A 27,395-nucleotide genomic window follows, 5' to 3' on the forward strand; every position below is an offset into this window, starting at 1 on the left:
AACTTGAAGATTTACTAATTTAGAAAATACCAATTTGCAAGATCCATTTTTTCATTTAAAGATCGATTTTATTTATTTTTTAAAAGATTACATCACATGATAAATGACATTGTTAAAATTATTTGGGTGGCGGAGCAAGTAATCTTGAAAAGAACAATTCTTGGGTCACTGTGACTTGCATTACTTGCTAAGAATAATGTAGAAGAAGAAGAAAGGTTGATATTCAATTGAAGAGTAGACATGTTGTTGGTTATGTTTGGAATTGAGAATTTTAACCTAATTAAAAGAATAAGTTAAAAAAAAAAAGAGGTCTACTGCATCTGAAATAAATAGGAAAATAAAATTGAAGAAAGTGGGCCCACCTAGCGCGTGTATACAAGCATATGTGTATATATGGTAATGACAAAAGTTGAGCGTTTAAAGGTTATAAAATATCAAAAATAAAAGGTTCAGGGGGGGTAATAGGACCCCCGTAAAATTTAGGTGTGTAGTTGAGAATTGGTTAATAGATTGGGGGTCATTTGGCCATTTATGCACAAAAAAAGTCTTAGGTAGAGAAGAAAATTGCATGGCAAAAATGTTAGGGTTTTGCCCTGATTTTTTTACTTTATTTGAAGTTTATTTTTTTTCCTAAAAGAAATAACACATAAATATTTTTACTTTTCATGATATTTGGTTTATTCTTTCTTTAGAGGGAGAGTTTGGAGATATATAAATTGAAGATTTCTATTCTCATAACATAACATAAGAACATCCACAATGTAGTCTTTTAAGAGTTCAGTTTATGGGGAGATTTTCTCCCAATATGTTTATGTTTTTCCAATATAAGTTTTTAATATGTAGGTCGTTTGACCAAACTATAATAATATTATATCTTTTAGAATAGTTTTGTTTGTCATCTGATTTACCGTCTCTATGATTTGCAATTGTAAGCTTTCGCATGACGCCTTAATCGCCTTCATAACCCAACAAGTAGTATCAGAGCACATGGTCCAACGATCCCATGGTCCAACGATCCCATGATTGAACAAGAGGTTGAAGATAGGCTCAAGATAGTTTCAAATTAATTTGTAATCAATTTGATGATAATGAAGATTTTTGTCTAGCTACATATGAAGAAGAAGTTTTAAACCATATTTTCAACATTTCTATTGCTGCAATTTTAAAAATAAAACAAAATATTTTTAACCAATTTTTAACCCATATATTTTAAACTTTATTTTTAAACATGACAAACAGCAGTGATGGAGACTATGTGAAGAACAAAGATTATCATGCAATTGAAGAAGGTGAATCAAGTTTTGTCAAGAAAATCCAGTCAAAAAGGGAGATTTGTTAGGGTTTTACCCTGATTTTCTTACCTTATTTGAAGTTTATTTCTTTTTCCTAAAAGAAAAGACAAAACATTAATATAAATATTTTTACTTTTCATGAAAGGAAAATATATTTTTTCTTCCATATTTGGTTTATTCTTTCTTTAGAGGGAGAGTTTAAAGATCTATAAATTGAAGATCACTATTCTCATAGCATAACATAAGAACATCCACAATGTAGTCCTTTACGAGTTTAGTTTATGGGGAGATTTTCTCTTAATATGTTTATGTTTTTCCAATATAAATTTTTAATATGTAAGTCGTTTGACCAAACTATAATAATATTGTATCTTTTAGAATAGTTTTGTTTGTCATCTGATTTACCCTCTCTATGATTTGCAATTGTAAACTTCCGCATGACGCCCTAATCACCTTCATAACCCAACAAAAAATAAATCTGTTAAGACAATAATTTCACCGGACATAAGTTAAACCACAAGGTATAAGTTCAATGATACAAGTCGACACAAGTTATGTAATGACATAAGTTTAGTGACACAAGTTATGCCTTAAGAGAAGAGAGATTATGTCCCAAGGCACAAGTTATGCCATATAACATAAGTTCACAATGTTATTCTACCTAGCATATTTTCAGTGACACAAGTTATGCCTCAAAGCATAAGTTTAGTGGCACAAATTATGTACAAAAAACAAAGTTCTCAAAACGTCATGTCCCACCAATAACATACCACAAAACTTACGCCATAAGGGAAGCACACTCTAAAAAAATTGCCCAACGAAATTAGGTCATAGTTAAAAAATAATTTAGTCCATAATTTTTACTAAATGAGCAATATTGGTAAAAATTAAAGACCATAATTTTTGGGACAAACATTAAAGACAACCCCGAAATAGAGGATTTGATGAATGATCCTTTCAACACTACAATTACTTCATGCTAAAAATCTTAAAAATTAAATCCATTAAATTTAAATTCTGAATCCGTCTTACCCCTAATACTTACATAATCTTATAGGAAATTTTACACAAATTTTATAGTGTTAAGAGCTAATTACATTTTATCCCCACTCCTTTTCAAATTACAAAAAATCCTTTAAATTTGGTGGAATAAAGATACATCTCAAAACGTTCCAATACACCGCATCTTAGTTTCGAATACATCACTCAACGTCCCTATACATCACGTCTTGATTTTGGATACATCACTCAACGTATTAATACATCGTATACGTCTCAATACATCGCCTAAAATAATGTATCCGATCAATAATTGCATAAAGTGATGTATTCGAAAATAGGAGAAAGTAGAGATTGTCATATTTTTTTCGAATGATAGAAATTTTTTCTAAAAATATAGCAAAATAAATTGTGTACTTAGGTAATTTTCCCAATCTTATATCTATTTTATTTTGTTTCATTTGTTTAAAATTGCATAATAATCTCAATTTGGGCTCATTATTAAGCCCAAAATATTGGGCCGAATATATATAATCGCATTTTTTTTCTCGCAGACATTTTTTTTGGAACTTCATCTAAACTTCATAACGGCTTGCCTTAGGGTACTCGTCAAAGCCTCCCAGTATTCACTAGCTCAGTCCACCACCTATATCGGCCGGCGGCGGCAATTCCCGACGAACTTTTCTTATCTACGACGTCGTATTTTCTCTTCTAAACCCGATAATATGGTGAGATTTTTTCGTATACTTATTGATTTCATTTCTGATAATTCAAACTTTCTGTGGTTTATATGAATGAATTGAAATGATTGTAGGCTGAGTCGGAGAGTAAGTCACACGAGACAGTGAAAAATTGCAAACCGGAGGTAGTTATTGTGATACACATTGTGATTTTTCTTTATTGAGCTTTTTTTTGATTGACTTTGAGTATCTGATAGGCAGCAGCATCAGAAGGAAAGCAATTGACACCTGAAGAGCTGGAGAAGAAGAAGAAGAAAGAAGAAAAGGTCTGAAGACTACTTTTTTTTTTTTGGATTCTGCTGTGATGGATGATTCCTCACAGTGAACCATTGCAATTCGATACCATGTTTTGGCGTTTAAACGATCAATTCCTTGTTACAATCATTATTCTTAGTGATATTCAATTCTAACTTATGATTGACTCAGTTAATTGATTGATTCAAAATATCTAAGTGGTCCCTTTGTGTTTATTGTTTGGCAGGCTAGAGAGAAAGAGTTGAAAAAACTCAAGGCTGCACAAAAAGCGGAAGCAGCAAAACAGGTAAAACTACTTTGTTTATTTATCTAATTATGTTTGATACTTGTGTACTTCATAAATGCATGGCTTGGTAGAATGGCTCTTAGCTATCTCTGTTATGCTGACTGATTGAGGAAAAGGAATTGCCAAACTCTCGGTACCACTGCCAATACGTTCAGCAAGTCTGGACAATGATGAAATTATGAAATTTCTTGTTACTCTAATATGATTTCTGCTTTTCCAAGCTTCTCTGACTTGGTTCGTCTGTATTAATTAAGGCACAAGCCAGCTCCGCTGTGTCAAAGACTGCTAAGAAGAAGAGCTCAAAAAGGGATGGTGGAGAGGAGAACACTGAGGATTTTGTTGATCCAGAAACACGTCTGGGGGAGAAGAAGAAACTCTCCCGAGAAATGGCAAAAACTTTTAATCCCAGTGCTGTAGAGAAATCGTGAGTTTGAAATTGGCTTACCTTAACTTTTCAATTTACTAATTCAGAAAAAAGATTCTATTGTTAGCACACTGTTATGATTCTTTATGCTAACCTGACTAGGTGGTATGCGTGGTGGGAAAAGTCCAATTTCTTTGTTGCAGACCCAAACAGCTCTAAACCACCTTTTGTGATTGTGAGTTTATCTTCTGACTTCTTGTGCTGTTGTTCTAATTGATGATTATGGTGTGAATGATATCTAGGACATATAGGATCTATAAGGAGCTTGGTTCATCTACAAATGCAACTATTTGTAGTTTGAGTTCTTAGGATAATATTTTAAGGAGAAGCACATGTTGGTACTCATGCATTTGATAATTTTTACTTACTGGGATGTTAATGTTTGAATTTATGTTCGTACAGCTAGACGTTTTTATTTGTTATCTTAACTTGATTTGGTTCCATGAGGTGGGTTTGGAAACCTATTTTGTACCCTCTTTCTCATGGATCACAAAAGTACCCTAAACAATTTAGTAGTTGCTAATGAGGAAGAGAAGTTTCAGTCGCTCATTTTCCTCAAGTACTCTCGAACAGTTTTGTTAATCTTAACTTCTCATTTTCTGTTTTGTTGTCATGATGTGGGTTTGGAAACCTATTCTCTTCTCCCTTCCTCAGTTGTTCATTATCCTGGAGTACTCGGACACTTTGTCAATTTCAATAGCTCATTTCTCTAGGATTTTACAGTGGATGGTGCTATTATGCCAGTTAAGAGGGAAATTCGTTTACCCTCTTTGGACAAGGTGAAATTTTATTAAGACCAGAAACAATAGTGGCTGGTGATTTCAGTTGGGGAAACAAGCTATAGTTAGACGATTCTGCAGTGAGCTAATAAAATCTTACATGGTAGTCAAAATCATTTATAACAGCCAATTTGTTCCAAAAAGAAAGCAAAGAATACATTTGAACATAAGATTAAGTGTAAAATACTTTTTGTCTCAAAAATTTCTGGAGTTGCTTTCTCCCTGGATTGCCCACCAAATGTCTGCCTGGATGGAATTCCATGTCATCAATGGCACTCTGATTTACTTACTTACAGTGAATGCTCATGTGAAGCCAAAAGTAAAATAACTCTATACAGAGTACTACAGTGAAGAACTTAACTGGTATTTTTCATTTGGACAATCACTTGGTAAATTGCATTAACAATTTGGAAGGAAAATAAGCTGAAATGAAAATCTTGTTTGTTACTGTGTTCCTGGTCTAAGCTTGGACTTCTTTCTCCCGAGCTGCTAACCTCTACATCTAAATGCAGGTCTTGCCCCCACCAAATGTGACTGGTGCTCTCCATATAGGACATGCACTCACTGCTGCCATCGAGGTATCAAAATTCAGAATCACTGAGCCTAGTTCTGAGTGTTCTTCCGCTTATACAGATTTTATATTTTACCTTTGTGTCCAGGATACTATTATTCGTTGGCGGAGAATGTCTGGATACAATACCTTGTGGGTCCCCGGGATGGATCATGCTGGGATCGCAACTCAGGTTGTGTTTCAAACATATCAAATCACGACTTCAAACATTGTTCTAGGGTGTTAAGTTAATCCGGTTTATCTTTACCTATAATAACATGGTCTTTTATGCTGTTTATCTACTATTTTCTAAGTGTGCATGGTGGATGGTGAATCTAGGTTGTTGTGGAGAAGAAGATCATGCGAGAAAGGAATTTGACTAGACATGATATTGGTCGGGAGAACTTTGTTGCTGAGGTGAGTATATACTGCTATCACCTTATTTCACGTCTAGTGCTTATTTTGAAGCTAATGATTATTTTGTTTTTCATTCCCATAAAAATCACTTCAATGGCCATAATATCCTTCCAATTGTTGTTTTCAAGCAAATAAGATCTTTCCAATTTTTTGCCTCTTTCTCAGTCTGGAACAAGGTGTCTTAGGAAGAGTTAAATAAAGAAAAGCAAGTGCTAATTTTAACAATTCTTTGCACACGTAGGTTTATTTTGTTAATTGTAATGTTAATTGTACTCGCTAAGGTTTTTGTAGGTCTGGAATTGGAAGAATGAGTATGGGGGTACTATACTACAGCAATTACGTCGCCTGGGTGCGTCACTTGATTGGTCTCGTGAGGTATGAATCGTGAGTTTAACCTTTTCTTCCCAGTGTTGGGAAAATCCTGAAGTAGTTGTACAATTCTTATTTGTTGTGCTCTAACACATGTTCTGTGAAGTCAGTGCTTTACCATGGATGAGAAAAGGTCCAAGGCTGTAACTGAAGCATTTGTTAGGCTTTCCAATGAAGGTCTTATATACCGGTATGCAGCTCCTTTATTTTCTTTCGTCTGCCTTATCTCCTCATTATGTGCATGTGTAGCATATTCTTGAGTGCGCAGGTTTCTTGAAATAGTTTTGGCTCTATATTTAACTTTTGTTATCATCTATCAAGGGCTCCACGTATGGTGCATTGGGATTGTGTCTTGCGTACTGCAATCTCTGATATTGAGGTGAGTCATGCTGAATCAAGTCTTAGATGTTGTAGCAAATATATCCTTATTCACCGTTGAAAGTTGCTTGCTGTTCGTAGGTTGAATATACAGACATCAAAGAGAGGACACTTCTGAATGTTCCTGGATATGAAGAGCCTGTGGAGTTCGGGTTGCTGACCTCATTTGCTTACCCCTTAGAAGGCGATCTTGGTGAAATTGTTGTGGCGACCACCAGAATTGAAACTATGCTTGGTGATACTGCAATTGCTATACATCCTGAAGACAAAAGATACAGTCACCTTCACGGGAAATTTGCTATTCATCCATTCAATGGAAGAAAGCTTCCAATAGTTTGTGATGATATACTTGTAGATATGAACTTTGGGACTGGTGCTGTTAAGGTATTCTATATCATTATGTTCTGAATGTGGTGAAATAATTGCCACATCTCCAGTACTCATCATTGCTTATGGACCATTCTTTGAATATCCTGGCAGATAACTCCAGCCCATGATCCAAATGATTTTGAGGTTGGACAGCGTCACAAACTAGAATTCATAAGTATTTTTACTGATGATGGGAATATAAATAGCAATGCTGGTCCAGACTTTGAAGGAATGCCTCGTTTCAAAGCTCGTGTCGCTGTGACAGAAGCTTTAAAAGAAAAGGTATCTTCATAACTTTTCTGTACTGTTTTAGCTGGAAATAAAATGTTAATGGACTGCATGCATGTATTGATATACAAATTTGTTCTAATTTGTGTTGTCTCACATATAAAAGATCCATGAATGTGTCTTCATCAAAGGAAAAAAGAGGATCCATGGATGTGATGGACCCACTTGCTTCTGAGATATCCATGTATATACCCATTTCTGTCCAATATGAGTATATGTAGGAAGGACTTCATACACATAATATTCATAAATGTTTGGTCCTCCTTTACATAGTCCCTCTCCATTTGAAACCAACATTCCATATCTTGCAAATTGTAAGGTATTTTTTTGATATGGTAAATACTTTTATTATTCTTTGAAAAAAGCTATAAGAGGTATATAAAAAGTAGAACTACATGTAGATGAAGTGGGGAGACCATAAGGTTTTAGGTTAAAATACTAGTTGTTTTCTTCTCATCTGCTTAAACGTTGTTTGTAGAGTTACCCTGCACCTGTGCTGGTGGGAGGTAATGGAATAGTTGAGGTGCGTGCAAGCATGCCCTCACCATCATCAAAAAAATAAAAATAAAGTAGAGACTACATTAATAGACGATTCTCTACAAAATACACCTGTCATCTTATTGATGGGTTGATGAAAGCTCTTTTGTTCAAGTCATTCGTTTCCCTCATATTCCACGACAATATCTTCAACTTCTATGAACCACAATCTTCTGCTTTCCCCATCCCTTTACCCCTTTGCCTCTGTCCATTTCACCCACCTGACCTTTCCTCTGATTCACCACAATATCACCCCTACCTTCTTTCACCCCCCTAGCTATCCCTCTCCACTCTTCTATCTCCTGCTCTACAGCATGTATCAACACAAATGAAAAAAGCATTTTGGCAATGTAAGATTTGTCTTGTACATGTGTTGCCTATGCTTAAAACATGCTATTGGGCATTGTGTTTATGACCATTCTGTAGCATTATGCTCCAGAGGTAATGGAAGCCTAATATATAAGTATACTTCATATGGAATTTCCAATTTGCTATAACAGAGAGATTAGTTATGTACCTAACCAAAAACCTGTATCAGTATGTACCTAATGAAAAACATATATGCTATATGAAAGTACGACGCAAGCCAATATTCTGTTTGGTATGTTAGAGATGTTCCATATGATTACAATAAAAGTACATTGAAATATAGGCTTTTCATATATTTTCAATATTATTGATTGGAAGGACCTTAATGCGTATATCAAATGTAAACTTGTTGATCCAGCTATGTTATCGTTAGGTTCTTGTTGTACTTCTCCCTAGTTTTGAGTGTGGTGGTTGTAATAGGGAATCACAATCTCTGTCCTGATGTACATGTTATTTTCTATTTTGGTACATCCAAGAGGTTTTACACGCTCAGACACAGTAAAATTATCCTACACAATTTTTACAAATTTCAAGTTGTCAAATCCATGAACTAAATACAAATTTTGTTGCAAATAATGCTAATAAACTACATTTTTAATGATCACAGGACCTATTTAAAATATAAAGGGAAAAGGAACGGATTTACCCCTGAACTTTAATAAATTGTACGTATATGCCCTCCGTTATACTTTGCATCCACATAAGCCCCTGCCGTCCAATTATAGATACACATATATCCCTCTCACTAACGGACCCCTAATTTCTTACACGTGTCTTAATCCTATTGAACTACCGGTTTGACCCTTTTTTTAACCCATAACCCAACTATCCGCCCCATAACCCAATACCCACCTAATTTCCTCTAAAAGGAATCCTAATTAAAACACCCAAATTAACAGTGCTCTTCCTCATTAATCCAGTCCTTATGAGTCTCGAATAACAACCCCCAGTCTTATATTTGTTTTCCTTATATGGCCTTATCAGGTAATTTATGTTTGTATTATGATATCATCTGAAATCATGGGGAGATTGAGAGGTACTCTATTTTCAAGTATAAGAAACAGAGGAACCATTGAAATGACTCAATGAGAGGTACTTTGTTTTCAAGTAGTTTTCCTCGTCTTCATCATCACCATCGTTACTAAGAACAGAACCAACATTCTCTACATCACATTCTTTTCAAAAATCTGCCAGGCACACTTTCGTCATTTGGAGTCACTGAAACTGCATACGGCTGAAAATTTGTGTTGGCGTTTGACTGTTGAACGAGTTCCATTTTCCTCATCCTGTCTGCTTTTTTCAGATTGACAAATATTTACTTGAACCAATAAGAGCAGTTCAGTTGATAGCACTGACACCTAGTGATCAAACTTCCCTTTTGGACAATTTTTTTTCTTATCCTTGGATGGCCAGAAAGTTGAAGCATAACAACAAACTTTCAAGATCAACAGGATTTTATAAACTGATGTGCAAGAGGAAAATGTAGTTGCCGAATAAAAATTTGTCATCTGCTAAAGATTGAATTTTGCTTTATCAGAAAACAAAACAGTGCCTGAAAGTTTATCAATAAGATTTTAGGATGGAAAAGTTTAAATTACCAATAGCAATTCGAGAGTATTAACTCAAAATGCAAATTTTGGAATGTTGTCAAATCTATAATAACCTTTGAATTCAGACAAACTGGAATCGCGGCGGATAGTTGGATACGGGCGATGACTGGGGTTTTGGTGTGTGAGATATGCAGGGGACCTCCGACTAGGGAAAAGGGACGGATTTTGGTGTGTTAATTTGGGTGTTTTAATTAGGATTCCTTTTAGAGGAAATTGGGTGGGTATTGGGTTATGGGTTAAAAAAAAGGGTCAAACGGGTAGTTCAATAGGATTAAGACACGTGTAAGAAATTAGGGGTCCGTTAGTGAGAGGGATATATGTGTATCTATAATTGGACGGCAGGGGCTTATGTGGACGCAAAGTATAACGGAGGGCATATACGTACCATTTATTAAAGTTCGGGGGTAAATCCGTCCCTTCTCCCTAGAAGTTGGAGGAGGCAGATGATGGGATTTCGTTGGCGATAATCTCTGACAAAATCGATTGCGAAGATGAAGAGGAATAGCTGGAGGGACGAGTAGTAAAGTAAGTAGTGGCAAGTTGTTGACGATGACAGATTCTTCAGAGCTCGAAAAAGAGTTGAAGCAATGATTATTCCTTGATTTCATTTCTGATGCGGTGCGAGAGAGAAGCACATGTGGATTCAACGCTACCCATTGAGCAATTTGGGTTATATTTTTGGATCTGGGTATCATGTATTTGGGTGGGGATTTAATTTTGGTAGAAAAATTTAATAAAGGGACGGATTTTGGTGTGTTAATTTGGGTGTTTTAATTAGGATTCCTTTTAGAGGAAATTGGGTGGGTATTGGGTTATGGGTTAAAAAAAAGGGTCAAACGGGTAGTTCAATAGGATTAAGACACGTGTAAGAAATTAGGGGTCCGTTAGTGAGAGGGGTATATGTGTACCTATAATTGGACGGCAGGGGCTTATGTGGACGCAAAGTATAACGGAGGGCATATACGTACCATTTATTAAAGTTCGGGGGTAAATCCATCCCTTTTCCCAAATATAAATTGCAATAAAATAAATTCAGTGAATAGATAGAGCCAACGGTACAATGGATAAATGCCTTACAAGCCAATTAGTTTTCATGGTTGAGCAGTCTTATTTTACTACAGGGTTTGTGAATGAATGTTGGGCTGAGCCACTTTCGAATGGCATCAGCTGCATGCGCAGCTTATTAATGGAAACAAGTTTTGTGCCAGGGCCACAGTAGCAGAGGATCTATTAATTGATTTCCAGAAGCCTTGGTAGTGATCTTCCATTTTTGAACTTCAGTTTCAACGAGAGCCCAGGCCTTTTCTGTTTGTGTTATTTTTCTAACCTAGTAGAACTCCATAACATAAATTACAATGGATTTTGAGTATTTTAATTACTTGGAATTGGGTGAAAGCACATACTGTTCCAACCTTTTCTTTTCGATATATAAAATTGTCTCACTTTTAGTTCTCTGAGTTCTTGAGACTTTTGAATCGTGCTTAAGTTATGACCTATGAAAGCATGGGTTAGATTTCAGGATACCCCCTAGAAGAAACTGTGCTACATAAAATTGGGCTTAAGGATTTTATGACGTACTTGAATCAGTCGAAAATAGTGACCTGGGATGATTTGAGTTGTCTGTGGCTAAGATGCATTGTCTTTGATTTATGTGTTACAGGGTCTCTACAGGGGTGCTAAGAATAATGAGATGCGCCTTGGAGTTTGTTCAAGAAGCAATGATGTAGTGGAGCCTCTTATAAAGCCTCAATGGTTTGTCAACTGCAAAATTATGGCCAAGCAGGCTTTGGATGCTGTTGTGGATGAGGATAATCAGAAACTGGAGATTATCCCAAAGCAATATGCTGCTGAATGGAAAAGGTAATTTTGGATCTCCCTCCCCCCCCAAAAAAAAGCTTTGATTATGTTTATTATGTTGAATAAATGCTAGGGTTCAAATGAGATGTCAATTTGTGCTATTTAGTCTCCACGACCCTATACATATGTACACTGGTGTATTTTGATGGGTCTAATGACTGTGTTTTAGGTTCTTCTATTTGATATAGTCTTTTTTTCATTGCGGCAATGGATATTCTATCATTTACTTTTGTGTCAGTATCTCATCAGACGAGTGTTACAAAGGCGAAAAGCGCAAAAGAGCTCTAAGGTCTGTTGGGGCTTTCAGTGCAAAGCGCAAATAAAGCGTGGGCTTTAATGAAAAAAGGCGCAAAGGGAGAAAAATATATGAATATATATGTTTAGTCCAAGGCTAATAATTATAAACATGAATGACAACTATATGACCAAAGAAATTGAATTGTTTTTATGATAAAGTAAAATATCAATTGTTTAGTGTCACTTCTTCAGAAGAGGTTCATTGGCAAGGAAAAGTTTGCCTTAGAACCTTGATGACGACGCTGAAGCGCACATAAAGTGAGGTGAAGCGCACAACACGTTTTGAGCCTCGCTTCAGGGCTTAAGCGTGCTTAAAGCGCGCCTTTGACTACACTGCATCAGACATCGATGCATACATGCAAAAAACTTGGTTGTGATTTTTGTTATGGATTCAATGATACACTAAATACAGGATACTTTCATAAAATGAACTTTATACATGATATTTTGTGCCATTTTCTCATTTCTTGATGCATCATCTGCTTCAAAATCTTTTGTCCTCTATATCATGAAGACTTATGTGGTGAACATGCAGATGGCTTGAGAATATTCGTGATTGGTGCATCTCAAGGCAACTTTGGTGGGGTCATCGTATTCCTGCTTGGTATGTCACACTGAGTGATGATAAGCAGAAGGAATTTGGTGTGTCTGACGATCACTGGATTGTTGCTAGAAATGAAGAAGAAGCTCGAGATTTGGCTTCTAGGAAATTTTTGGGGAAGAAGATTGTTGAGATCTCTCAAGATCCAGATGTGCTGGATACCTGGTTTTCGGCTGGTCTTTTCCCATTATCTGTATTGGGGTGGCCAGATAATACTGCAGATTTTAAAACATTTTATCCAACTTCAGTTCTTGAAACCGGACATGATATTCTCTTCTTCTGGGTTGCACGTATGGTAATGTTGGGAATAAAGCTGGGAGGTGATCTACCATTTTCAAAGGTTAGCAAACCTAATCCTCCCTCATATGAAAAACCATTTTTTCTTATTGAGCTTTATGCTATAACTGGAGTTTGATTCTTTGAATCTATTTTTAGGATCATGTTCATCGAGATAGTTCTGGCTCCATGATTTATGGTTTTTCCACTCCTTAAAATTGACTCTGTGAGCTTGCTCACATTGCTGGTCCCAAGCCCGGATAAAGGAGGAGGGTTACCGAGGGTCAAATCAAAACAGCCTCTCTACCCCATAAAGGTAGGGGTAAGGCTGCGTACATCTTATCCTCCTCAGACTCCACTTGTGGGATTACACTGGGTTTGTTGTTGTTGGTCTCAGTCCTTGACATTGAAGATTAAGTAGAGATATTGGTTATGAAAGTTATATTTAGTAGTTCATTTTTTATCTACACAAAGTAGTTATATAACTTGACGTTTCTGCTGTCATCACAACAAATTTATTCATTTTATAATGATTTGCAGGTTTATTTGCATCCAATGATCCGCGATGCTCATGGGCGTAAGATGTCGAAGTCGTTGGGAAATGTTGTTGATCCTCTTGAAGTGATTAATGGAATCACACTTGATGGTCTTCATAAAAGATTAAAGGAGGGTAACCTAGATGCAAAAGAATTTGAGAAGGCAAAAGAGGGACAGGCAAAGGACTTTCCTGATGGTATTCCTGAATGTGGTGCAGATGCTCTTCGATTTGCCCTTGTCTCATACACTGCTCAGGTTTGTCACATTTGTGTCTTAAGATTTAATAAGCTGTTTCTTTTGACGTTCTTTGGGTATTGTTAACTTTCTTAATTTGTACTTCCAGTCCGATAAGATCAATCTTGATATTCAGAGAGTTGTTGGGTATCGTCAATGGTGTAACAAACTGTGGAATGCCATTAGGTTTGCCATGAGTAAATTGGGTGAAGATTACACCCCTCCAACAAAGATAGTTCCTCGTGAAATGCCTTTTGGCTGCCAGTGGATACTCTCAGCACTTAACAAGGCCATAGCAAGAACTGTCTCATCCCTGGAATCTTATGATTTCTCCGATGCAGCAACAGCAGTATATTCTTTTTGGCAGTTTCAGTTGTGTGATGTATTTATAGAAGTAATCAAGCCATACTTCACCGGTGATAATCCAGAATTTGTATCTGCAAGAAGATCTGCTCAGGACACCTTGTGGCTTTGCTTAGATAACGGATTGAGATTACTCCATCCATTTATGCCTTTTGTCACCGAAGAATTATGGCAGCGCCTTCCTGCTAGCGGGGATTCTATAAAGAAAGAATCTATAGTGATAAGTGATTATCCTTCATATGTAGAGGTATGATCTAATCACAAATTTTAAAGGTGTAGAACTAGCAAATAGACATATTACCTTTGTTGGTGGCTGTTAACTGTTAAGTAAGTTTTGATGTGAACTTTTTCTTTTCAGTTGACTCGGACTGAAGTGTAGTTTCTTTTCCTTCTTTTCCTCTTCTTCTTGCTGTTGGTTTTGCATGATGATAGAGTCTTGGTTACTCTAAACTTAGGTATATGATCTATTTCTGGAAAACCAATTTAGAGTCATGCATGTATGTTGTTAAACTTCTCATCAAGTATCTGTGAAAAGAAAACCATGTAGACAATTCATTTTGCAAGAATTCGTATTTGAAATATGTTAACTTGCTTGAGGATCTGAAACAAGCAGCTTATCAACACGAGTCTAGTAGTAGAAAACAGGACTTAATATAGTGTGAGCTTATCAAGACGAGTCTAGTTGTAGAAAACAAGACTTAATATAATGCTCCATGCCAGCTGCTACTTGATTCTTATATTGTCTAATGACCATGCTGCTTTACGTCTGTTCAATTTTTCAGAGCTGGAATAATGATAATGTGGAAGCTGAGATGGAAAAGGTGTCATCCATTGTTAAAGGACTGAGGTCGAAGAGGGCATTGTTGCCTCCAAAGGAGAGATTTGCAAGGTAAACATTTGGGTGTATCCTGTGTCTCCTGGATCACTTATAATTTCCATATATAAAAAGCATTTCAAATGGTATTTCTGGTTTTCTTCAGGAATCTCTTTGTATGTGAAGTCTATGCTATAAATGCCATTCAATATTTATTGTCTGTTGAGCATTAAGCCAAAATTTTGTGAACATGTGCAACCTGTCCTCATAAGAATGGTTGAAGTACCATAGGAATTATTTTTGAATGAAAAAAAAAGTAATAGGGTGGATAAAGAGCATGTTAATTCCATTTCGTGTTTAATGGGTATTGAATATGTCGTCGTTCAATATGGCTTTTTGACTATTAGAGATGTGAAAAGGTTGAATTTATCTTGGAAGTGGTGGAAATGCAAATCCGTTCTCAAAAGTGGAAGCACTTTAAGCAGTCACAAATGAGGTGGGAGTACAATGCAAATAAAGAAGGTTCAACCATTCACCTTTTCATGAAATAATCGACAATCTATGAATTAGTTGATGTCTTCATTCCTAATGCAACCTCTCATCTAAGCTGTTTGAAGTATCACTCTTTCTTATCCATATTTAGAAGATTGTAATTCACTTCGTCAGCTTTCATACTGCTGCTATTGGTATTTTTCTGTTCAGTTGTAATTTCGTTTGGAGGACCTATGCTAAATTCCACTAGATATATATGATGTATTACACCTGGATGAAGGATACCAGTGTGCTGTTATCTGTTTGACTATGTGTTTGTGAGTCATTCATTCAGTGATGCACCCTTGATATATATTAATGATTGCAAGAGAGACTTACATGTTAGGCTTTCTTTATATGACTTGATAGTCTAGTTTGGTTTGAGAAGGAAAAAAACTTTTTCATAAATCCAATTAGGACATTTAACTTTCCAAACTAATGGTGGTGATCTTGCTGTCCGCAGGCGAGAAGCGTTTGTGCTTTGCCGGACAAATGATATTGTGGAGATCATAAAAAGCCGCGAACTTGAGATTTCTACTTTAACTACACTGTCATCTTTGAAGGTATCTCTTTCTATGTCTGGTTTGGTTCTCTTTGATTCAAGGCTTTTTCATGCCTTCCTTGTGTTGTCTTCTCAGTCGTGAAATAAGAAAACAAATTAGTTTACTAATGTTGCTTATTTATAAACTGTTTTGAGAAAAATGGCTTATACTTGTATTTCAATTGAATGTGAGTATTAGCTAGAAACATTGTCCAACCAATGTATGCTGTTTTGATGTGTGTTGCACAACAACACTTTAAAGAAATAGTTTTATTGTTTTCCAATCTCTGTTGCTCAGACTCTTTAAAAAATGTCAATTGGTGCATGTTGGATTCTCCAAAAGTAGTGTATTTTTGGAAATCCGACACGGGTGTGGCATCGAAAGTGAAGAGTCAGTGCAACTTAGTTTCCAATTGCATCAAAAACATGTTATTCATCCTCATCTTCCCTAAAAGTAGAGAATCTTCAACATCCCTATTTAGTTGTTACCTTTCCTCTTCCACATGATATGAAGCTAGTCTTCAAACATCCTTAAAAGCATCCTTAATGGCCAGTCATTAAGTCATGATCAACAACAACCTTGCCCCAACATGTTCTTAGTCGAGGACACGATCAATTGAAACCTTTGTCTTTTGAGGGAAAAGTGGAATTAGATAAGTCATATTTGTTGACAAATATCATAGTTCATGCCTATGTTCATCGGTTTAGTACAATGTTTTATCGGGGAATACAATGGTTGGTGAGGCAAATTGGGGTTTGAACATTAATTCTGTGGATGGATGAAATGTTGATAGCACTAAAAGAGGACCGGCAAAGATTAGTGCATTTACATTAACCGATGTAGTATGTATGAGCTCGACTTTTCAGTGGCTATTAGGTGGGAAGTTTGGAATATGCATGTTATTTTTTATTATTTTTCCTCATTTAGCTGAATCTATATTTCTTGCATTAATCTTCATCAGGTCTCAACTGACACTGATGCAGCTCCAACTCAATGGCTGACAGAAGTGGTGGATGAATCTATCACAGTTTTTCTGGAGGATAAGGGGACTATCGTTAACCCTGAGGCTGAAGTTGAAAGGCTCAAAAAGAAGAGAGAGGAGATGAGGAAGTAAGTGAAATTTCGAAGACTGGACTATTACTACAAAATTATTTTCTGGCTAGATGAATAAGTGCCTTTCAATTGCTTTCCTTGGAGCTAGACTATCTCTTTTTCTTGTCAGGGAATGAAATAAAATTAGCTTTTTGTATAGAAGAGAAGTAAAAGCTATGTTGAATCCTATGTTGTTCGAACTCTTCAAATATGTTGATGGATGCATGTCGGATCCTCCAAGAGTAATACATTTTTGGAGGATTTGATAGGGTGCGACAACATTTTTGGAGAGATTGAGCAACATGGATGAATCAGTATATAAGTCATTTCAACTTACAAAAACAGGAAATTGGTGATTGTCTTTAGTTTTATGAATTACTGAAACTCGAGGAAAGTTCCAATCAGGTAAGCCGTGGAGTCATTGAGTTATGTTGAGAAAGATGTTGGGTGAATTAGGAAAATGTGTAAAAGATCAGTCTTGTTTTTATTTTTGTTAAGAAGTCCCACATCGGAAAAGGGATAGGCAATTGGTCTTGTTATATGGACTTGAACAATCACCCCCTCATAAGCTAGCTTTTGGGGTTGAGTTAAGCCCACGATCCATCTTTACATGGTTTCAGAGTCAGGCCCATCCCAATTCTTTGTTCACCGATGTTGGTCCCTTCTATTGTATTGTCCAAGCTCCAGTTAACAAGGTCTGAGCGTGCGGGGTGTTAAGAAGTCCATATCAGAAAAGGGATGATGGACAATTGGTCTCGTTATATGGACTAGGACAATCCTCCTCCACTCATAAGCTAGTTTTTAGGGTTGAGTTAGGTCCTAGATCTATCTTTACATTTTTCACTAGATATTACTATCTTTTTATCCGGATATTCATCAATTTAACGTAGTGATAGTCCAAAATCATGAATTGTACTCAACTTTGTTCAGCTAGTGCATCCATTTGAAGAATAGTGCATAAATGCAATTTGACTTCTTGTCATTCAGTTGTTTTCGTTCAAAAGTGGGCTGAAGTTAGATATCGTGAAATTTGAGTCAATTTAAATTGTGAAGTTTACTAGCTGTGCAATTTGTCATTGTACCAACTTTTTCTTCTTTTGCAGGCAATATGAAACCTTAACCAAAACCATGAGTACCTCTGGCTACAAAGAGAAAGTTCGTGCTAATGTCCATGAAGAAAATACACTGAAACTTGGTGCCCTCAAGCAAGAACTGGAATCATTCGAAGAAAATATCGAGCGTCTCATACGTCAAATGGAGGCACTATAATTGGAGTAATTTCATGTTGTTGTGCCTCGATTGTTCAACACATTTTGCCCCTATAGCTTTTACAGGGAAATTTGTTTTAAAAAAATAATAATTCTGTTTTATGTTAAATTTTGCTGTTATTAGTGTACCATGTTGCATTTTTAATATTAGTTTACCATTCTTGAAACTTTTGAGATGACAAGGTGATTTCTGTAATTTGTGATATGAATAGGCTTAATACTAGCCTCCTCAATTCGCTAATATTTTGCCCTAGACCACATAAAAATTGCCAGTATAATGTTTTTTTTCCAACTGTATACACTTGATTATGTCGTGAGGCTGACTGAATTCAATTAATAAATTCGGGAATGAAACGAAGTTCGTTCCCTTTTGTCAAGTAGGTACAGTAGATATGTGATATTTGCCCTTTCGTAGTAGAGCCTTCTTGGATAACTGATTTCTGATGCATTGATATGTTGTAAGTAGGCCATTTGCTATTACGATGGCTCATTCGCCTGTCACGTGGTGGCACCAGAGTCATAAATACTTGAAGTAAGCTCCTGGCTTGCCCCTATCTCTAAAGGGGCTTACGAACGAGCGGAGTGCTTACGGCTGTGGTAGCTTAGTTATAAAGTTGAACACTTGTTTAGTCAATTTTCATTAGTATGAATTTAGGAATAATGAAAAGTCACTTCTTGAATCACCGAATATTTCTATTTTCCATTATACCAACCAAATCTATTCGAAAGGTTAGAAATCAACAAAAGAAAAAGTAAGTGGACCTGACCTATTGAATCATGACTATATCCGCTATTCTGATATTAAAATTCGATAGAGATGAAATTGGAGCAGTTGATTTTTTTTTATTTCATTTTTTTGTTTTGGACTCCACAAGAATTTGTCGATATTTCCGATTAAATCTTCTTGTTACTAGATTTTCTATAGGAAAAATTATCGGAATAATTTGTTATTCCTTTCCTCTACAGAGAAACCTTTCTTCCAAGGCACACCATAAGAGCCATTTATTATTTTTCTTTGATTCTAGATCAAAGATTAATTTCATCTATATTATATATTAATTATATTAAGTAGATTGTAGATTGATTTCGATGTATATCTATCAGATCATGGCTTCATGTACCAAATATTTCAATATCGTTGCATCCGGTATTTTTGTTTTGTTCCACCAGTGTGATGAAGAATAGATCCGAGAAAGAGACTTTCATTTCCAGTCTCCTATTTATTTATTTATTGAATTTTAGATTTTCTAAAAGGAAAAATAGTAGATTATCTCTTTTTCTAACAGATAAAAGAATCTAAAAATAAATATTCGATCGAACTGTCTTTTTTCCTTCGATCCGTGGAAAGATATACTCTGGGGTTTTCGATTTATTTATATGAAGTATGAAGGAAAGGGACCGTTTGGTCCTTGAAGAGTTCTTTCAAAACAAGGGATTGATTGAATTATCTTATTAAGACAATTCATGGTTCATATGCTTAGTCAGAAGGAATAATCCAATGGAGTTCATGGATTTACCTAGGTCAGTTTATGGGCTAATCAATAAAGGATTTTTATCTTCGAAACCCATTGGGAAGGGCAGTGCAAGAGAAATCAGACAAAAATGATCGGATCTTGGGACGCCCCGAAAAAGATATGAGGTGCTCGGAAATGGTCGAAGTAGTTGAATAGGAGGATCACTATGACTATAGCCATTGGTAAGTTTACCAAAGACGAAAATGATTTATTTGATATTATGGATGACTGGTTACGGAGGGACCGTTTCGTTTTTGTAGGCTGGTCCGGTCTATTGCTCTTTCCTTGTGCCTATTTCGCTGTAGGGGGTTGGTTCACAGGTACAACCTTTGTAACTTCATGGTATACCCATGGATTGGCCAGTTCTTATTTGGAAGGCTGCAATTTCTTAACTGCCGCGGTTTCTACTCCTGCTAATAGTTTAGCACATTCGTTGTTGTTACTATGGGGTCCTGAAGCACAAGGAGATTTTACTCGTTGGTGTCAATTGGGGGGTCTGTGGACTTTTGTTGCTCTCCATGGAGCTTTTGGCCTAATAGGTTTCATGTTACGTCAATTCGAGCTTGCTCGATCTGTTCAATTGAGACCTTATAATGCAATCGCATTCTCTGGTCCAATTGCTGTTTTTGTTTCTGTATTTCTGATTTATCCACTAGGTCAGTCTGGTTGGTTCTTTGCACCTAGTTTTGGTGTAGCAGCTATATTTCGATTCATCCTATTTTTTCAAGGGTTTCATAATTGGACCTTGAACCCCTTTCATATGATGGGAGTTGCCGGTGTATTGGGCGCTGCTTTGCTATGCGCCATTCATGGTGCTACCGTAGAAAATACTTTATTTGAAGACGGTGATGGTGCAAATGATCTATCCTAAAAGAATTGACTTACCTTCCAATTTCGCTATCACTCGTAATGATGGACTATATTTTCTTGCTGGGTGGGGATGGGAATAGAGTTTTTGATTTGATGTGACAAAGTGTCTTACATATGTCTAGTTTCTAGTAGAAAAAAATATGTCCAACTTTATCCATTATTAGTAGTATTGTGAATTTATATACACCAACGATACAAGAATATTTACAATAATGATATTTTTTTAGCTTGAGTACACTTTTTGAGAAAACTATTCATTTTTAGAAAATAAGATATATTTTTATGAATTTATCCGTAATAAATATCTTGAAAAAAATTGCTTTATGCGAATTTATATTATATACACTATCAGTATAAAATATTCTTAATATTATTTTAGGGGTATCATCCGACATTAACCATGTTGAGTCATGTCTGACCTATTCTTCTTGTCACGTATCGCTTCTTTAATTTGCTCAAGTATCCAAACTAGTTTTTACCCCATACAGAAGTAAAGTATATAAAAAAAAAATCACCTAAACAATTATACTATTTTAAAAAAATATTCATGTCATAACCAAGAATCTTTTAACACCTAATCTTTAAATCAATTAGAAAGAAAGAGGATCTAATTATCCTCTATACAATATGCATAAAAAAATCTGATGATATGTGGACCAAACTTTAGCACTTAATTATAAACATACCGACAGCTCCAGACCAAGTTAGCCATGCAAGAATATCTTCTTATCTTATAAATCAGATCTCATTTTATTATTTTTTTGGAGTAATTAATAAGAAGAAATATAACTTTATTATTTGAAGTAATAATTTAGTTCTTTTTGTTTCTTTCTACCTCCACAGGATAATGGTAAGATCTATGTACACTCCAATGACGGATTTAGAATTTTCATTTAGGAGATTTGAAAAATAAAAGAATAAATATGTAAATAAGCCAATAAAACACAATGGATCCAGGATTTTCATTCAGGGGTTCGAAAAATAAAAGTATAAACGTGTAAATAAGCCAGTAAAACACAATTCCAAAGAAATAGTAGTATATAGGTACATACAAAAAGTTAGTTCCGTTACAGGAGACCTTTCAAGGGCTTGAACCTTGTATGCTAGTGTTAACATAAAAGGAAATCTACCACTATGCTACAACTTACTTCATGTTCATGAGGAGGTTCAACATTAATATATCTACATAAATACATAAAATTTTTCTTATATATACAGTGTATTTTTTTACCGAGGGGGTTTGGATGAACCCTTAAAATCCATGTAGGTGCGTCCCTGGTACACTCTATCCTCTTCAGACCCTACTCTATGTTGTTAGTGTTGTTTGAGAATTAATTTTTTTTTATTAATCACCAAGAGCTATCAGCTAAACTAGAAAATCAAATCATGAACTACGCGAGTAGTATTTAGATTGTAACGAATATTATTGTGAACTCAATGAGTAAAAATATCATATTTTGAATAATTCGATAAAATTGGATCATTATTTTTGTTTAGGAGAAATTATTAGTTAGAGAGACATTTTTGAACTATTTTACTAGTTGAAGAATATATTTGAGCCAAAAACATAAAGCTATGGACAATTTTATTTTAGGATAAAATTTATCAATCAATAGTTAAGGGATATATTTGACTCTTATAAACTAAGGTCTTTATTTATTTTTTTTAATTGTTTTTCTTTATAAGGCTCCTATAACTTAATTATCCTTTCTTTTTTTAATTATTATGTTAAAAGAAAATAATAAGTTGTACTCAATTCCTTTTGTTTCAATTTGTTTGTCCTATTTTTTTTGTTGACAACACGTTAATTATAACCTTCTACAATCTACATGATATATTTATGCCACAAGATTAAAAGATATTATGATACATTTTATATATTATTAATTTAATATCACAAAATGCAAAAATCTTCTTTAATTATTTATTTAATCTTCATGTCAAATTAAAATCAAATAAAATTTCATGTTAAATTAAAATTAGATAAATAAATTAAAACGAGGGAGCACAGAGAGTATTAGCATTGGATGCCACAGGTTATAGATAGACAAGACCATGTGTGCTTAGTCCCAAAGAAATGGAAATGTTTTGCCATGGGATAACGTGCTTCTTGTATTGTGTTTCCCAATTCTTCTACATTTTTGAAAAGCCATCAACCTTTTTCTTAAAAATTATTTAATTACAAAAACATAATTTAGTCAAAGAAAAATTTAAGCACCTTTAAAGGGCATCCTTTATTGAAATCGTAGGGCGAATAAAATTTCTTTATTTATAATTAGAAATTTCAGATTAAAATTAAGTTATGAGTAAAATAATAAATTCGAATAGGAAGTATTCCATGAATATTATGTTGCACAAATTTAAATTAGTTGAGACAATAAAATGAAAGATGGAAAATTAATAAAATGCTAATAAAAAATATTAGAAGATATTCCTTCGATTGCTTATTTTATTCTTGAGTTCATATTATATGTATTGATGGTGAAAAACATATTTACTGATTAAATTATTTTTATTTTATAATTATAAATAAATTTCTTGATAAATATAATTAGTAACCTAGTAAAAATAACTTATATACATGTTTTTTTATTGTCTGAATCTCACTTATTGGTTATGATTCTATCATATATGTTTTTTCATTCTACTAAAAGATATTTATATTATTTGTGTATATAACTTTAATCATAATATTTTTTGCCTCAAATTAAAATCAGCAATAGTTCCTCACTCATCATAATATAATTAAGTCCAATTCCGTCAACTTTTAAATCAATTGAACGTGGACTTTCTTTGCTACTGTAATCTTCACGAATTATTGATTGCATTATTTTATTAATACTCAAGCTATATTAAATTTATATTACAATATTATTTTATATTTGAAAAGTAATATGTATTTTAAATATAACATATTTTCTACGTAAGTTTTAATTATATGTTATTTCTTATATTTTCTTTACTTCTACATCTTTTTTCATATTGTTCTGAAATGCAATACTTGTGTCGAGAGTTTTTCGTGTACAATTTTCTATATGCTTATATTTTACCCTCTTCAAACTCTATTTATGAAATTTTTCTGAGTATGTTATTGTTGTTGATCTCCGAAGACTAATATATATATATATATATTTAATGACCAAATATTTTTCTCCTAATAGAGATTATCATATTCCCACTATATATAGGTATCTTGAAAATGTAACACTATAACGCGTTTTAAGGACTACGTTTTTCAACAAATAATTCTTAGGATCAATATTTTAAAGATATATAAATAAATAACTCTAAATTCTTAATTAGACAACAAAAACACAACTCTAGTGTATAAATAAATAAATGGGAGAACTATATATAATAGTATTTGTAGAATATAGCACTATATAGTTATTTGTTTGATACTCACATTACAGTCCGATTAAATATGAAGTCACTCATTGTAAATCTCATTTCTCGAAGCAGCACTTTCTTGGAATTTTTTTCCTTCCTAAGAACTCAAATAGAATATATATCTAATTAAATATATATATAAAGAAATTCTGAATCATCTTATCACGATCGATGTTTGTATGATTGATATTTGTTAACGTGCATTGGGGAGTGAAGAAAGGAATCTATGCAACGGATTGGTGCAAGTGATGTCGTATGTGGTCGGACACAACCAAATCTTATCCCATACCCTTCATATATATATATATATATAATGGTTTGATATACCTCTTAACTTTGTCATTTATAGTTGATATACCTCTCATTATGATAGTGACTCATATATACCCCTATTGTTATACAAATGACTCATATATATATATATATTATGGTCTGATATACCCCTTAATTTTGTCATTTAGAGTTGACATATCTCTCATTATGAAAGTGGCTCATATATACCCCTATTGTTATACAAATGGCTCACATATAATCTTTTTCCTCTAACGGAAGTGGAAAAAATAATTTTGATTTAATTTTTTTTTTGGAAAAATAATAATTTTGATTTAAATTTTTTTTTGGAAAAAATATAATCCATATAGGGTAGGGGTGTGTATTGATCGGTTCGGTTCGGTTTTAAGTATTATCGGTTCGGTTTATCGGTTTTCGGTTTTTAAATATGCTAAACCGATTACCAAACCAATAAGATATTTGTTATCGGTTTATCGGTTTTGGTTTTTAATAGTTCGGTTTTCGATTTAACCAATAAGAAAATGATTTCAAAACAAATACATGACTTGTCCAATAATTTAACGTGAAATAAAAAAGAGGGAAATCTAATTACTCATTGAGTGCAAAAAATTCTACTTAGTGTAGTAAAAAGTATAGCAAATACTCACAATTCACAACCCTAGTCGTTGCCTAACCTTTGCCGTCGTCGTTCTTAGTTCTTTAGGTTTTTGACGTTGTGAACGTAAAGACTAAAGTTATACTAAAACCTAAAGGGTAAATGCAGAGAGCAGAGTTAATTAAGTAATGTTAATTGTGTAGGGTCCTTATAGTTATAGTCTAATATAGTGATTATATTAATTTTTTTGTTTGATATTTATGTATGACTAAAAATTAAAATAGTAAAATTATATTCTTAATGGGTTATCGGTTAACGTCCCAATAACCCAATATAAAAAATCAATACCTAACCGATAACCCAATAATTTTTTTTATAAAACCATTAAATAACTGTTAACCCAATAACCCAATAACAATAAACCAATAACACTTTTTTGGTTCGATTTATCGGTCGGTTCGGTTTTTGCACACCCCTAATATAGGGTATTTGATCCTCCTCACGCGTATTTTTGTTTACTTTTTTGTTTCAATGACTAATTTAAATTTATTATAAATTCCCCATTTTTTAATTTTATTTCAAATACAAAAACTAAATTACAATATAGCCGCAAAAAAATAGTTTTAAATTTTTGCTTTACACTAAAGAATGAAAGAAAAAAAGAATAAGAAACCCGAATAATGATAATCAAAGAAATCAAAATATAATTTTTGTATGAAAAAGATTAAAATATACCTTGAACTTTGCTAGAAGGACCATATATATACCCTACATGAATTTTTTTTAAAATTAAAATCAAAAAAATAAATTTAAAACTAATTTCTTCACTTCTGTTAGGTGAAGGATATATGTGAGCTCCTTTTGTATCAGTAAGAATATATGTGAGCCATTTGTATAACGGTAAAGATATATATGAGCCACTTTTATAACGAAGGATATATCAATTCTAAATGACAGAGTTAAGGGATATATCAAACCCTTTTCCCTTATATATATACTTCTTCATATTCCAAATTACTTTAGTAAAAATTCGGACAGTATCACTAAACGTAAAAAAGTTAAAACTCATACATGTGTATAGTGGCATATATAATATGGGGAAAACTTTGGTACCTATACCTCCCTACGTGTGCATGTGAAATGATGTATATATATGTATATTATATACTAATAAATTGAGAAAGAACGTACAATATGCTCAAGAAGTCAGATACACACGTAACTATATAGTTTTTTTCTTCTTCTTTTTTTTTTTTGGGGGGGGGGGGGGGGGGGGAGGGAGGGGGGGGGGGGGGGGGGGGGAGTGGGGGTAGGAAGAAGGTGGTGGGGTAGTTTATAATATATAATAATTGGGAGAAAGAAAGAATAATTCAGTTTGTAGTAGGATCCAAGTGCATGAAGCCAAAAGCTGTTGAATTATACAAATATTTATAATATGCTCTTATAATATACTATATATTATGTAAATTATATATGTCACATGTATAGTCTTCTATTTTATTGGTGAATTATTCTATGGTATGGACCACCTCATCAACTTATCAAACAAATCTTGACACTTTTTCTTGTAAATTGTTTATTGCAAATGGAATTATATTTTGCATGGGTTGAAATTGGATATTGATTCTACAAATTATTTTATCTTTTTACGATATATATATAGTCAAATCTCTCTGTAATAATATTTTACTATAACAATTTGTTTTTTAACAGATTTTCATATTATGTCATGTTATAAATCTGAATATAACAACTATAAAGTGTTTGAACAAACAATATTGTTATAAAAAGATGGGATAAAGGTCTGAAAAATACCCTAACTTTGGTCGGATTTGTTGTTGCGATACTAAACTTTCATGATGACCTATTACCTCCCTAGACTATTTAATATCGTATTTTTTACCCCTGAACTATTTTATAGTATATTTTAATGGTACATATGTGACCACGTGGACACATTGCTATTTATAATTTTGTATTATTTTTTATGTCCACGTGGGAAAATATATATGTTTAAAATACGGTATTAAATAGTCTAGGGAGGTAATAGGTCCTCATGAAAGTTTAGTATCGCAACAACAAATTCGACCAAAGTTGAAGTATTTTTCAGACCCTTATCCCTAAAAAGATTGACGATATGTCAAAAGATATAGAAGGTTGCATATTGGATGAGTATACATTATATGTATTATTATGTATTTAACTTATATACGGTAATACTATAGAAAAAAATTACATAGCATAATTAAATAAATTATTATAATACTCTACTTTATCAAATATTAAATTGATATACAATAATAATTAGTTCACAAATATCAAAAACCTATATGTAGCATTAACAAAGTACCACCTTTAATGGTACTTTCGTTTTCATTTAATGTATGATTTGTGACATGAGACATCTTACCTGAATTATTCATGATGGATTCACATTGCGTAAATTCACCAGAAAAGAAAAACAAATAAGTTCTTTATTAGAATTTTTTCTTTTTTCAAGGTTTAAATAATTAGATTTTTTTTATTAAAAGCGAAAGAATTATATCCATATTATTTCATCACAACCTTTTATACTACTATAAATTATCATTTAATTAATTGTGAACTATGCATGCACAAAATACAAAAATATTTCAAAAAAGCAAAATGTATTGTCCCACC

General features: G+C 33.8%; 1 protein-coding gene across 1 annotated transcript; it reads left to right on the forward strand.

Moving 5' to 3' along the window:
* Nucleotides 1-2,846: 2,846 nt before the first annotated feature.
* Nucleotides 2,847-18,340, forward strand: LOC102590606 (valine--tRNA ligase, mitochondrial 1). Its single transcript, XM_006361742.2, has 22 exons — nucleotides 2,847-3,019; nucleotides 3,106-3,156; nucleotides 3,229-3,297; nucleotides 3,513-3,572; nucleotides 3,827-3,996; nucleotides 4,099-4,171; nucleotides 5,288-5,353; nucleotides 5,435-5,518; nucleotides 5,665-5,742; nucleotides 6,034-6,117; nucleotides 6,222-6,301; nucleotides 6,433-6,490; nucleotides 6,571-6,873; nucleotides 6,970-7,140; nucleotides 11,323-11,522; nucleotides 12,352-12,757; nucleotides 13,234-13,485; nucleotides 13,574-14,074; nucleotides 14,610-14,716; nucleotides 15,636-15,735; nucleotides 16,676-16,824; nucleotides 17,910-18,340. The coding sequence occupies exons 1-22, from the start codon at nucleotides 3,017-3,019 to the stop codon at nucleotides 18,073-18,075; spliced, it is 3,231 nt and encodes a 1,076-aa protein (XP_006361804.1). The 5' UTR covers nucleotides 2,847-3,016; the 3' UTR covers nucleotides 18,076-18,340.
* The last annotated feature ends 9,055 nt before the right edge of the window (nucleotides 18,341-27,395 follow it).

The sequence above is a fragment of the Solanum tuberosum genome, unplaced genomic scaffold (assembly GCF_000226075.1).
Source record: "Solanum tuberosum cultivar DM 1-3 516 R44 unplaced genomic scaffold, SolTub_3.0 scf00371, whole genome shotgun sequence".
NCBI classification, from domain to species: Eukaryota; Viridiplantae; Streptophyta; class Magnoliopsida; order Solanales; family Solanaceae; genus Solanum; species Solanum tuberosum.